The sequence below is a fragment of the Kogia breviceps genome, chromosome 12, assembly GCF_026419965.1.
Source record: "Kogia breviceps isolate mKogBre1 chromosome 12, mKogBre1 haplotype 1, whole genome shotgun sequence".
NCBI lineage: Eukaryota > Metazoa > Chordata > Mammalia > Artiodactyla > Physeteridae > Kogia > Kogia breviceps.
In genome coordinates this window covers 98,778,256-98,791,422 of record NC_081321.1, presented here as the reverse complement: position 1 = coordinate 98,791,422, position 13,167 = coordinate 98,778,256, and the positions used below count along the sequence as shown (strand labels likewise).

Here is a 13,167-nt window from a genome sequence, read left to right as displayed (position 1 = left end):
TGGGGCTCACAGCTGTCAGGTAGCGTTCTTGCTTTAACCACCCCTGCTCTGACAAACCTCTTCTTTTTTTTTTTGGTCTCACCGCTTGGCATGTGGGATCTTAGTTCCCCAGCCAGGGATCAAACCTGCAGCCCCTGCACTGGAAGCGCAGAGTCTTAACCACTGGACCGCTGGGGAAGTCCCCTGACAAACCTCTTCTTCCTTCAGTGATGGGAAGTTGGACTGAATTGTTTACATCCCAGAAAGGAAAGCAGTCTTGCTACCTGGCTCAGAAGACAGAATTGAGTTATCCGAGCAGAGACTCACAGACCCAGGACTGGGAGAGCCCGTCTGCCCCTCAAGAGGACTTGGTGCCCCTCCCCTGTGTCCTGCAGCCTCTTTCGCCTGCCTGTGGTGGGGTCCTCAGAGAAAGCTATGAAGGGACCCAGGAGTGCATGGCCCTGAAATTAACTGTTTACATCAGCCCATTTTACAGATGAGGAAACTGAGTCCCAAAGAGAAAGAGCTGACTACAGGGTTGGTGGGGGGGACAGGACGAGCTGCCATCAGAGCCGTACCCTGGGCTCAGATCAGCTGCTGGTATTTCACAGCCAGCAAACCCCCAAACAGCATCTAATAATCCCTAAAGCTCACACGAAGCCCTCAGGGGAGGTGCTGATTTCCCATCTTCCGGAGGAGCCTGAGACTCAGACAACCCCGGTGCCCTAACAGCTCTGATTTCCTTACCCTCTCCACCTTCGCGTTGACTGAAAATTAGCCCCCTGCCCCCACCCTCCAGAGGAACAATGCAAACCCTCAAAATGACGACTCATTCCTTCATTCAGCATCTCACTCATTCATTCTGTAAGTCTTTATTGAACTCAAAATCTTGGGAACATTTTATCAAGTGCTTTCCTGCAGTTGGACCAACAGGCCCTGTGTTCGCCTTGGTTGGAGTCAGGGTGTGAACACGGCCCCCCGCAGACCCCTGAGCAAGCCCCTCGGGGAGACTGGGGCCGCCTGGAGTCAGTCCTGGAGCTTGCTGGCATACACCTCGGCCCTGTCCAGGGGCGGCCCCCGGTTCACAGACGTGTACGAGGGCTCCGAGGTCCCCAGGGACTTGGGGACGGCCTCCTGCGTGATCTGGGAGTCGTGGGCTGTTTCCCCGCCAGTACTGCCCACGTCCCTGACGGAGGAGATGAACAGAGCCGGGGTCAGGGGCGCAGAGCAAACCCCAACCCCTCAGCTGGTCAGGGACCTTTCTACTTAGACATTGCTTTCACAGAGGTCCCCTTAGGCCTTCATTCAATAGACCAATCTTTCCAGAGCACTTACGGTGTGCCAGGCCCTGAGATAAGAAAAGTGTCACTCTTTTGGAATTGTGTGAACAATTTACAGGTCTTACCGTGAGCTGGACAAATGTCCCCAAAGAGCTAAGATTGTATGGGGAGACAGACCATAGCACACAATGACCAGACAGAGTGGACGAGTCCACTGGAGGGCTTCCTGGAGGAGGGGGCAGTTAATCTGGCCTTAAAGGAGGAGAGTGGAGGCACGGAAAGGTATTATAGGAAGGACTAGGGAGTTTCTGGGGAAACAGTGGGAAGTTCGGTGCAGCTGGAGCTGAGGTGGGGATGGTGGTAGGAGAGACAAATGGAAGAGCCAGGCTAAGTCAGATAACAGGACCTTGGTGCCAGATTAGGGTGCTGCCCAAAGGGAGGGAGGGACATCACCACATCCCGACTGCTCCCAGGTCTGGCCAGACAGACCAGTCTCTTGGTGGCTCATCTCATCTACTATCTGTGTTTTTAACTTAAATGTCAGAGGGCAATCTGATTTCCAAGTTCACTGCCCGCTCCCTTCACCCACCCCACCTCTCTTCCTGCCTGGCTAATCTCTACCTTTCCACGTAATTTCACCTACTCCAAGGAGCTTTTCCATCCGCTCTCTCCACCCGCGCTGGGACAGGCAACCCCCCCCGCCCCCCATCTTTAAAGCCTCTCTTGCTGAGATGCACACTACATGTGAGTTTTCAATTCATCCCAGTCCTGATAAAAATTTGTTCCTGCTGTTCCTTCCTCCAGGAAGCCCACCCTGATGCTCCAGGTAGGATCCGCCCTGCCCTCTTCTGCATTCTCATGGCACCTGCACCTGCGGATGCCTTGATTCACCCCCTGCTCCATCCTCCCAGGACTACTGGATTCCTGTCTTCCCACCAGGCAGCCCCATTAGCTGCTCCAGACACCCCATGGGACACCTCCAGTCCTGATCTAAATAGACACACATCAGAGTTGATAGTGGTATCAGGAGACTCAGGAGCTCTGGCCCAGCTCTGTTTTACCTGGGGGTGTGACCCTGGGCCACCCTTCCCCCCTCAGGCCTCAGTTTCCCCATCTGTACTGCAAGCGGGTGAATTATAATGACAACAGAAGCTAATACCCATTTAGTACCTGGGTTCTGCCCTGAGGACTCTATAGGGAATATTTCACTTAACTCTCGAAGCTCCATGGGGCAGATAATATTGATTAGAATCTCCATTTTCCAGAAGAGAAAACTGAGGCATAGAAGGATAAGATACTTACCCAAGACGCACAGCTGTGTCAGAGCTAGGATCTGCCCACAAAGCCCCAGCGTTCAGCAACCCCCTACCCAGCTGAAGACTTGACCTTGGACACCCCAGGACCCTGCTCCCCTCTCACTAGACCCCACCCCACCCAAGGTGGAAGGCAGCTCTCTTGCTCCCGGGCTCTCCCCACCTCAGAAGACGCTCCTGGTGGAGTGTGTCCCCCAGCCCTGTCTGCGCCCCCCCCCCAACTGGTGGGTACTCACAGGAGGCTCAGGACAACGGTGCCAGCAAAGCCAATGAGCAAGAAGAAGGGCAGGGAGCCCAGGATGGACGTGATGACGATCATGCCCCCGCTCCGCCGGCCCGGCCACGTGTCGATCGCCCAGTACGGAGCGACTGTGGGATGCAGGCTGGTTACTCTCCAGATGCTGCACCCCCCAGCCCCCTCCCAGGGACGCACAGGGGGCCCCCTGCCCTGGAAGCCTAAAATCTCAGGGATGAAGCAAGGACCCAGGTCGGTGCCCCTCCCTGGGTCTCAGGTGTAATTCTCTGACTTGCTACCGCATCCCACCCCCCAACTTTCTCTTGCATGTGTCTGCTTTCACCCTCTTTTAACTGTCTTTTTGCATAATTTTAAGTTATGAACCGACTCAAGTCTTCTGAGACGGATGGGATACAGATTATAAACAAAATAAAGGTGGAGCAAAGGTCCCCAGTCTAATGGAGTCAGGCGGACCGTGCCCCCCCCTCTACTCTGGCCAGTGTCACTCTTTTGGAACTCAGTGGACAAACCATTTATAGGTCCTACTGTGAGCTGGCCACTTTTCATCCAGTGTCTCCTGTAAAGCCCATGAGACCCCCGTTCTGCAGATTGCTCCCTGCAGCTCAGGGAGATGGGGTTCCTGTTCAAGGGCTCTCAGACTCCAGCCTCAAGCCTGTAGGTCTGTCTCCCTGCCCCAAGAGAGCTGGGCCTGGTGCTTTTATCTGGAGTACCCGAAGGAACCCTGCTGGAGAAGCAGAGCAAGGGTTCTTCTTCCCACTTCTCAGATGGGAAAACTGAGGTCCCACCCAGCAGTGAGGCTCAGACGCTGGGCTTGAACTGGGGACTCTCGGTCCCAGGGCAGTGCTGTTTCAGTGTTTCCACAAAGCATGGGCGTGCCGTTGGAGGGGTGAGCAGGGACAGAGGGTAGGAAGGAGCCCCCAGCCACATGCACGCCTGCCCAGCTACACCCTCACTAGCCGTGTGACCTCAGGCAACCTCACAGAGCCCTAACTGGCCCATAAGGTTACCGTGGGTGGCAGGGGAACTGTTTTATTTGGCTGTGTCCCACAGCTTGTGGGATCTTAGCCCCCTGACCAGGGATCGAACCCAGGACAGCTGAGGTGAAAGTGCGGAGTCTGGACTGCCAGGGAATTCCCAGGGAGTTCTAAAGTTAGGGTCACAGGTCGTCAGAATTACCGAACGAAACCTCTTCTGTCGCCCCTAAGGTTCAGCAGACATGATTTGGTGTGTATAAACCTGGGATCTGTGTTGAGAACTCAGATGGAGGCTTGAGGGGGACAGGGCAGAGCCACTGGCAGATGCCTGGGCCTGCAAGACCCCCCATTTCAGAAAAACCATAGGAAAATGGTACTCCTGCTGCCTCCAGGGCGCATGTCCCTGTGGCTAAGATGCCTCTGGAACCACCTTACAGAATAATGATGTCCTTGTGAGGGCTCAACAGAGGGGCTCATTAGGGTCTAAATGCAGGATAAACGCGGAGCCCTTTGGAGGCAAATGCACCATCAGGGCTGGAAATTCCGGCTGACTCTGTCTTCAGTTACACCCAGCCAGCCAGCCAGCCCAAACACCTGCAAATCCTCCTCCTTCCTCTGTCATGGCACCTGGTCCTCCAGGGAGGGAGGGAGGGAGAGAGGATGAAGTCTTGGGTTAAACTATTTTAAGATGCATTTTCCTCATAACCCAGTAACCTGCTTGTATCTGGGGAGACTTTTCCAAGTGACAGCATGAGTCTGCTTCCCTGGGTTCCCTCGAGGACCACTCCCAGCTCACTTCCACCACTTACGTCGGTTGGTGCGGATGGGGTCCGACCACAGGGTCTGGTCCTGTACCAAGCCTGTGGACATATTGACCAGGACGTACTTGAATCTGGAAGCAAATGGGGCAGGGTTGACTTCTCTCCATCCTGTGAGCCTCAGCCTCAGCCACAGGGAGGGGGAGGGACCAGGGCAGAGCTGGGGCTCGTAGGAGATGGAGATCTAGGTGGCCCCAGTGGGGGGGGGGGGGGCTCTGGCAACAGGATGCTGCTGGACCTTGCATTGGCAGCACCTTTGCCCACGTGTTTCCACAGCTCAGATGCCACCTCATCCACGAAGCCGTCGGGGCCTAGGCTCTCCCTCTGGGAGCCCCTCCGTTTCTCTGCCGTATATATTGTGCACGTAGCAGATCTGCTGAGTATTGACCCACCTGTCCTTCTTGCATTTTTGCCTTCCTCTATTCCCAGCCTGGTCCTTGGTCTCACAAAAGTGACTTATATCCATTTGCAACCCCGATGCCCTGTGATAAAGGCTAACGTTATATGCAGAAAATCCCAATCAACTGTTACAAAATCTAAAGGAAGATCAGGTACACACTACAGAATAGCCATGGCCTACTTTAGGTCTTCTTCACCCTCAGTTAAAAATGATGGATGTTCTGAGATCAAAGAAATCAACAGCCTCTAGTTTGACACTTAAAAAAAAATGAAGACCCTTAAAATCTTTGTAGCACCCAGTGTTTTGCTTAATCCCTGCTTCTCTAGGTTTGAAGATGAGAATTCCAGAGGCTGGTATATGTGCCCGGTGTCCCCTAGGTAGGGTGGGCTCAAGTAGGAGGGAGAGTTAAGAACAAGGTCAGAGGTAAGGGTTGAGGGTGGGGAAGAGGACAGCCAGGACTCAGGTCTTGCCCAGTGGCCGAGGCCAGAGGAGGGGTGAGCCCTGTGAGAGGATGGAGGTAAGGGATGGCCTGAGCCCCAGATGTGGCCTAGAGGGTACAGAGACCCCAACCTAGGCGTCTCCATGGTAACAGGGGTGCGTGTAATTAAGGCTCGGCTCTGGGTAAGACGCCTGGGCCTGGGTCAGGCACAGAAAAGGTGCTCAGGAAATACACGTGAAAATGAAGCAGGGAGCCGCTGTGCGCTCCCTGCAGTGAACCCTTTCATGGGTGGGCCACGAGAGGGTGCACTGCAGGGGGGCGGGAGAAGTCGTTGCGCTGAGTCCCAGCTTTTCTCGAGGTGACCCCCTTCCCTCTCTGGACCACAGCTCCTTCCTTGTCAAACGAACTGCCACATGGGTGATGGGCGAGGACCAGGTGCATAACTTGTAGGGCCCAGTGTAAAAGGAAAATGCTGCCCCTAGTTTAAAATTTAAGAATTTCAAGATGGCAGTGGCAGAGCATTAAGCCAAGAGGGGGTCCATCTGAGCGCAGGGCCCTGTGCCCGGTCACGAGCCCAGGAAGCCAGGAATCCTTTATGGCACCCGGGACGGTCCTGGCATGTGGTAGGCTCCAGAGACGTGTGGCTTCTCACACTTCACCGGCTTAGGTCGCCCCACATCGGGGCTGGGGCACACCTGCCCCTCTCCGGCAGCCGTTCACACCCACCTGTATTCCGTGGCTGCTGACAGGGGTGGGTTGCAGAGGCCCCAGAAGTTGGGGTCAGACAGGCAGGTCCCATCGGTGCCCACCCTGACCAGGTATGCGCTCAGGATCTCCGAGGCCCGGGACACATCCCTGACAGCATCCAAGCTGGGCAGGTCGCTGCAGGGGGTCAGGTCGAAGGCCACCGCCTTGTAGGGGCCTGTCCTCCCTCCCTCTGTTTGCTGGAACGTCGAGCTGAGTGGGGCCTTGGTGCTGTCCTGCACAGAGGCGTTCCTGAAGCTGGCTGTAGAGGCAGTTCCGGGAGTGAGGTAACTAGCCACAGCAGCTTAGTCACTCACTCAGTCATTCAACAAACGTCCCTAAGCATCCTCTCTGCGCCAGCGCTGTACTGGGCCCTGGGGTCTCTTCCTTACTTGCTGGGTGATCTTGGACCACTCACTTTACCTCTCTGGACCCTCTGTGAAATGGGGGGAAAATACATCGCAGTGCCTGCAGATTGGGATTGGGCACAGGTATGCAATCAATACTTGCTTGCTGAAAGAATAAAATGTGACCCCACAGGAGCTGCTGTAAATGGCTGCCGGCTAGAAACGTAAGAGGTTGTCATCGGGTCCCTACTCTCAGATTCCAGGGTTGCTGGACCAGAGAATCTGATTTGCTCTCCAGCTCCGGGAGCTCCCATGAGTTGCTCAGCCTCTCTGAGCCCCGATGATTTGCTCCTGTCATGAGCATACCTTGCAGGCAGGTTGTAACTCTTCGCTCTAAGGTGTGCGGAGCACGACGCACAATGTAAGTACTCAGTGAACGATGCTGTTATTATTTCCCCCACTAGACTGGATGTCCCTCCAGGGCAGATGCACGTCTGTGACCGCAGTCACCCAGCCCAGGGCTGGCACAGAGCGGGCACCAGTGCATGTCAGCGAGGTGCATGGGTGGTTTAATTGCAGGGATGGCGCACCCCTCTACCTCTCTCCTTCCCTCCTGCCTGCAGACAGGTCAAAGCCCCTTTCAGAGCAGCCCAGAGGAAGCAGGACCCTTACCCGAGTCGACCAGGACATAGAGGTAGACCTCGTAGGTGCCATGGAGGGCCGCTGGGCTGTCAAACATGCAGAGAGGCTTTTCCAAGGCCACGGTGGTGAGTGTGGGGTTGCTGGTGGCAAAGGTCACACTAGCCAGCTGGGGCTGAAGGTTCACACCTGGAGGAGCAATGAGACCAGGCGCTGACCCCCAGCAGAACTGTCCACACCCACGGGCACGCTATGCGCGCGCACGCACGCACGGGCACGCTCTGCACGCGCACGCACACGCGCACGCACACGCGCACGCACACGCGCGCATGCGCACACGCACACCCCCCCCTGAAGTTACTGAACATCTGCGGTGAGCCAGGCACCGGGTTTCACTCTCCCTGTGGGCCATCTCAGGGACTTGTCTCAGACACGGGCAGCACCCTGTCCCCACCCAGCCATCCTGACCAGAACCAGGAAATCCAGCTGAACTACTTCTCTCTCGCTCCCCCCAACAGACATTCAGTCACCAAGATCCCCATTGCTCCTATGCATCTCTCCACCCGTCAGCCGGGTCTGAGTCCACCCTCTTCACCTGGACCCTAGTAAACAGCCCTCCCCGATCCTTTGCGCTGCGCTCTATCGTGCAAATCTGACTGTGTCCCTCTCCTGCTGGGCCCCTTCCTGGCTCCCCACTGCCCTCCAACACGGTCCAGCCTCTCTGGAGGGGCAGTGAGGTCCTGAAGCTCTGGGCCTTGTCTCGTGGGTCTCCAGCCTCCCCTCCATGCACACCCCCTGACCTCATGCTCCGTTCACACCGATGGACAATGGGTGGGAGGTTACCAGGAGAGACAATGCCACCCCCCTCCTCCCTGAACTTGCCCATGCTGCCCCTTCACATGAAATATCCCTCCGTGTCCCAAGTCCAAGCGTCACCATGAGTCTAGTCCAGTCCCTTCTCTGCTCTCCCACAGTCCCCTGTGTGTCTCTTGCAGCACCCAACACAGAGCCCTCGAATCCCCATCAGAACTTATTAATCAACGTTGGCTATTATTATTAACATCTGGGTCCCCAGAGCCTGCACAGGGCCTGGCACAGAGCAGGCATCTGTGCCCATTCCTGGAGGGAATAAGTTCCCATTCCTGATGCCACTTCCCATCCAGGCTACTCTGGGGACCCTTCAGGAGGATCAGGGTGCAGGACACGCCCCGGGACACAGCTGCCCGCCCTCCCCGGGCACAGCCCCCTCCTCTCATCCGCCGTTTACCTGAGCCAAGTCGCAGGCAGCCGAGGGCCAGCAGGACCCAGAGCGGAGGCATAGCCCGAGAGAAGCTGCGACAGGGCGGGCGGTCCAGGGGGCGAGCTTGCTCCGCGCCTCTCCCGCCGCGCGCACCTGTCCGCCCTGGGCCCCGGGCGCGCCCCGCCCCCGCCGCAGCCAGCCAATCTTCGGCCTCCTCGCAGGATATTTGCATAAGCCCCGCCCCGGCTCCCCCGGACCACGAGGTGCTCAGGGCACAAATCCATCCCCGCCGGACCTTCCCAGTCCCCTGACCGAAGCTCCTACTGTGTGCCGAGGCTGGAGCGGCGCTTTCAGGGCGTCTCTCGCCTAATGAGACCTTGGGGGCAAACCACTCCCTCTTTGAGCCTTAGTTTCCACACTGTAAAGTGAGGATGCTGATTCCTTTATGGAATTCTATTTATGGAAACCCTACTACGTGCCACTCACTGGGCTCTTGTGAAGATGAAACGGGTTAACAGGTGAAAGTGGTGTCATGGAAAACCTCGAAGTCCTGAGTCTGTGAGCTGTCTGAAGACCTCTGGTGTGGCCCTCCAGTTCAGAGGCGCAAGGCCAAGGCCCCGGGAGGCCAGGGACTCGCCAGGGCTGCAGGTGGGCTCCAGGGCTGGTGGGGCGCAGGAGTGCTGCCCCCCAGCCCAGGGCTGTTTCAAAAGGGATCGATCAGGGTTTCAAGGCGTGCTTCCTGGGGGAGCTTTTGAAAATAGTGTTGGGGTCTTCACCTGGACCAGATGGTTCCCTCCAGCATCAGGAAGCGTGCACATCTCTCAGTACACCTTAGATTTTACATTTTAAAAATAAAAGTAAAAGGATGGGAAATTTTTAAACTGGAGCCCAACAGTAACTGGTGAATCTGTGTATGACATTGATGGTATAACCACTTGAAGAAAAGGACTGGACCTGAGGGACTGTGGAATAGGCCTGCCTGCCTGCAGTCCCTTGGTGGACCATCCTCTAAGGACAAAGAGACCCTGGTCCTCACTGGTGAGGCAGTGGTGACGGTGGGAGACAGAGCAGCTGAGAAGCAACTTTGGGGCACCCTAGGACTGGTGCTGTCAGGACCCAGCTTCCCGCCATAGGATGAAGGGGATTTGGAGTGGGGGAAGGGGGAGTATTTTCAATTAGCAATATTATTATGAAAAAGTAACAAAACGACTTCCAAGCTCTGTCTACTGAGAGGACCTAGAAGGGATGACAGCCTGTTGCAAGGAGCTCACTTAGCACTCTTGGACCCGAAACCTCATCCGCCAGCAAACCGCACCAGGGCCCCTGGAGAGATGGTGACTCCAGGTCTGGGACAGGGAGAGTCCAGAGGAGCTTAGAAGGTAAAGAAGCTCTCGAAGAACGACGGCACAGAAGGGGCTTGAAAGGGCTCCCAATGGTCACACTGGGGAAAATGTGAGCACAAAGTAACATATTTAGCCCATTGGATAAAATCCACATCCATGAGTCAGTACTGATACTTTAAAAAAAATATTTATTTATTTATTTGGCTGTGCCGGGTCTTAGTTGCAACATGTGGGATCTTCGATCTTCGTTGTGGCATGTGGGCTCTTAGTTGTGGCATGCATGTGGGATCTAGTTCCCTGACCAGGGATTGACCCCAGACCCCCGGCATGGGAAGCCAAGAATCTTAGCCACTGGACCACCAGGGAAGTCCCAATACTGACACTTTAAAAAACGTTTCATAAGAGAAGGGAAAATTCTTCATTAAAGAAGAACACCAACAAATAAATGTAGAGAGAATGACAAAACCAAAAATCACTCTTTTACAACCAGCCTGGTAATAACTGATTCGAGAAGGAATCATCTCAGAAGATGTTAACATCATAGGGTCAAATATTTCTAGGGAACAAGATACACAGAAGTCTGGAGACACCAGCTTAATGAAATAGTCAAATCTGATGTCACCATAATGGGATGGACTGACCTCACGTGCTTCCCGGCATCACGGCTCTGGGAAGGGCTCAGCACCATCTATAGATTTCCTGGCCAAAAAATCTAACCGGAATCTAATCAACAGCAAACAATCGGACACATTCAAACTGAGGGATCTTCTGCAAACCAACTGGCCTGGATGCTCTTAAAATGTTACTGCCATAAAAGGCAAAAGCAAAAACGAAACAACAAAACAAAAGGCTGAGAATTGCTTGTAGACTGAAGGAGACATAACAACTATTGTATAAAGGCACTGTGACCCTTGATGAATTCTTGGGTAAAAACAAAGAAGCTCTAATGAACACTGTGGTAGTTAGCATGACAAAGAGAGAAATTTGAATTAGCGAATGTGCACTGGATAATAATATTTATTAGACACTAAACTTCCTGAGTGCAAACACCTTATTGTGTGGAGAGAAACAGGGAGAAAATAAGAGGCAAAGCACCTTATTGTGGTTCTGTAGAGGGAGATGCACGCCGGACTATTGTGGGTGAGGCATTGTGATATCTGAAGCTCACACATGTATTTAAGGAGAGAAACAGGGAGAACATAAGAGGCAAAGCAAATGTAGCATAATGTTAACAATTGGTAAGGATGGATGTTCACTGTTCTCTTCTTGAAACGTTCCTATAGATTTGAAATTGTTCAAAGTAAAAGCGTTGGGAGAAAAAGATTCTATGCTCAGCCACAAACGCACTGATCCCCTCCCAGGGCCTCAGTTTCCCCTCTGTAAAATGGGGTGGGGGTGTGATGGCCTCTCAGCTCTGACCTGCCAAGAGTGGAAGAACAGATCCTTATCTCCAGGGAACAGAAAATGCCCCGAGATAAGGAACTCTTGAGCAAGGGGTGCGGTTTTCCTCCAGGAATTTTTATGGACTGACATTTCTTGTCCAGCAACTGTGTGTGTGTGTGAACCAGAGTTTGTCAGAGGCCAGCAGAGCTGATCTTGAAGGCTCAGCCCAGAATCCCCCGTGAGAGAGAAAAGGAGCAGGCAGGGACTGACTGTCTTCTCCAAGACGCTGCAGTTTCTTATGAAAAAACAAACAAAAATCCTTAGCCTCTTGCCTTGCCCAAATATGGAGAAAATACTTGGGGGAAAAAGTTAAAATAATAATCTACTGAGGCCCAGAAACATTCTGCAAAAAAATGTTTTGGATTTATAAACAAGTTTCCACTTCAAAGTACTGACTTTTGTTTGGCAGATTCTGAAGAAGGGAAAAGTGCAGGAGATCCGAGTCGTTTGCCTGGGTGACACTCATGCTGGTGTCAGTGGAGGGAAACTGGGGTGACAAAGAGGCCCTGACACCTGCCAATGCGTCCTCCTGCTTCAGCCCAAACGTCCCATGTGGACATTCCAAAAATTTTTGTTGCAAATACCAATTTTTAAAAAATGTCCGCTTTTTGATCAGGCCCATTCCAGGGCCCTGAGACTTCCGTCTGACTTAACATTTTACTTCCAGTTTCATTGAGATATGATTGGCATACAGCCCTGTATAAGTTTAAGGTGCACAGCATAATGATCTGACTTACGTACAGCATAAAATGATTATCACAATAAGTGAACATCTATCATCTCACATAGACACAAAAGTAAAGAAGTAGGAAAACAATTTTCTTCTTAACATCTTTATTGGAGTATAATTGCTTTACAATGCTTTGTTAGTTTCTGCTGTATAACAAAGTGAATCAGCTATATCCCCTCCCTCATATCCCCTCCCTCTTGCGTCTCCCTCCCACCCTCCCTATCCCACCCCTCTAGGGGGTCACAAAGCACCGAGCTGATCTCCCTGTGCTATGCGGCTGTTTCCCACTAGCTATCTATTTTACATCTGGTAGTGTTTATATGTCAACGCTACTCTCTCACTTCGTCCCAGCTTACCCTTCCCCCTCCCCGTGTCCTCAAGCCCATTCTCTGCGTCTGTGTCTTTATTCCTGTCCTGCCCCTAGGTTCTTCAGATCTGTTTTTTTTTTTTTTTAGATTCCATACATATGTGATGAGAACTCTTAGGATTTAGTCTCTTAACAACTTTCATATGTAACATACAGCAGTGTTCATTGTATTTGTCATGTTGTACATTACAACCTTAGTACTTATTTAACTTATAACTGGAACTGTGTAGCTTTTGACTGAGTTCATCCAGTTCCTCCTATAGCCCCACTCCCCACCTCTGGTAACTGCAACCCTGATCTCTTTGTCTAGGAGTTTGTTTGTTTTTGAAGTATAATCAATTACAGCACTATGTCAGTTCCATCTGACTTTAAATCTGTTTGTGTATTTCAATCCATCAGAGCCTCTTTCTGAACCCTGGCCTGGTCTAGGAGCTTGCTAGGAGGCCAAGGAGCAGGAAGTTCTGTAATGGCAAAGGTTATACAAACCCAGCCCTGCACAGACCTCCTTTGAATTTGAAACATGGGGAGTTTATAGGTTGGAAATTCTTGACCCAGAAATATTTCTCCAAAAGGGCCAGAGAGGCCTGAGCCGGTTTCCACAGCTCTTTTCTTTCGATGTCACCCCAGCGAGCACTTGGTCTTAGTCTTGGCCACATCTGAGATGTCCTGGAAGCCAAGCTTTTAGCTGTGGTGACAGTAAGTCACTTTCAAACAAAATGAAATGTGAGCAAAGAAGCCGCAGCCCCCAGGAGCTCACCCATCCACCGCCAGGTCCAGGGTGTCCTCAGCAGCCCTCACCTCTCTCCGCGATCCTCAGCCTCCTCCCCCCCGGCCCACCCAGCATCCTGCAGAACA

At 53.0% G+C, this 13,167-nt stretch overlaps 1 protein-coding gene across 2 annotated transcripts; it reads right to left on the bottom strand.

Moving 5' to 3' along the window:
- Window positions 1–1,005: 1,005 nt before the first annotated feature.
- Window positions 1,006–8,508, bottom strand: UPK3A (uroplakin 3A). Of its 2 annotated transcripts, XM_059081691.2 has the most exons (6): window positions 8,457–8,508; window positions 7,223–7,378; window positions 6,186–6,465; window positions 4,612–4,694; window positions 2,809–2,941; window positions 1,006–1,165 (listed from the first exon to the last, which is right to left on the bottom strand). In XM_059081691.2, the coding sequence occupies exons 1-6, from the start codon at window positions 8,506–8,508 to the stop codon at window positions 1,006–1,008; spliced, it is 864 nt and encodes a 287-aa protein (XP_058937674.1). The 2 variants fall into 2 exon arrangements, with proteins under 2 accessions (XP_058937674.1, XP_066866516.1); XM_067010415.1 differs by lacking the exons at window positions 4,612–4,694; window positions 6,186–6,465.
- Between the last annotated feature and the right edge of the window lie 4,659 nt (window positions 8,509–13,167).

What these genes read in the sequence shown, in the direction of transcription:
- UPK3A (XM_059081691.2), bottom strand. Translation starts at nt 8,508, where the DNA reads ATGCCTCCGCTCTGGGTCCTGCTGGCCCTCGGCTGCCTGCGACTTGGC. An exon ending in CTGCCTGCGACTTGGCTCAG is followed by an intron (nt 7,379 to 8,456) that starts GTAAACGGCGGA and finishes TTGCTCCTCCAG; the next exon opens with GTGTGAACCTTCAGCCCCAG. An exon ending in ACCGTTGTCCTGAGCCTCCT is followed by an intron (nt 1,166 to 2,808) that starts GTGAGTACCCAC and finishes CTCCTCCGTCAG; the next exon opens with GGACGTGGGCAGTACTGGCG.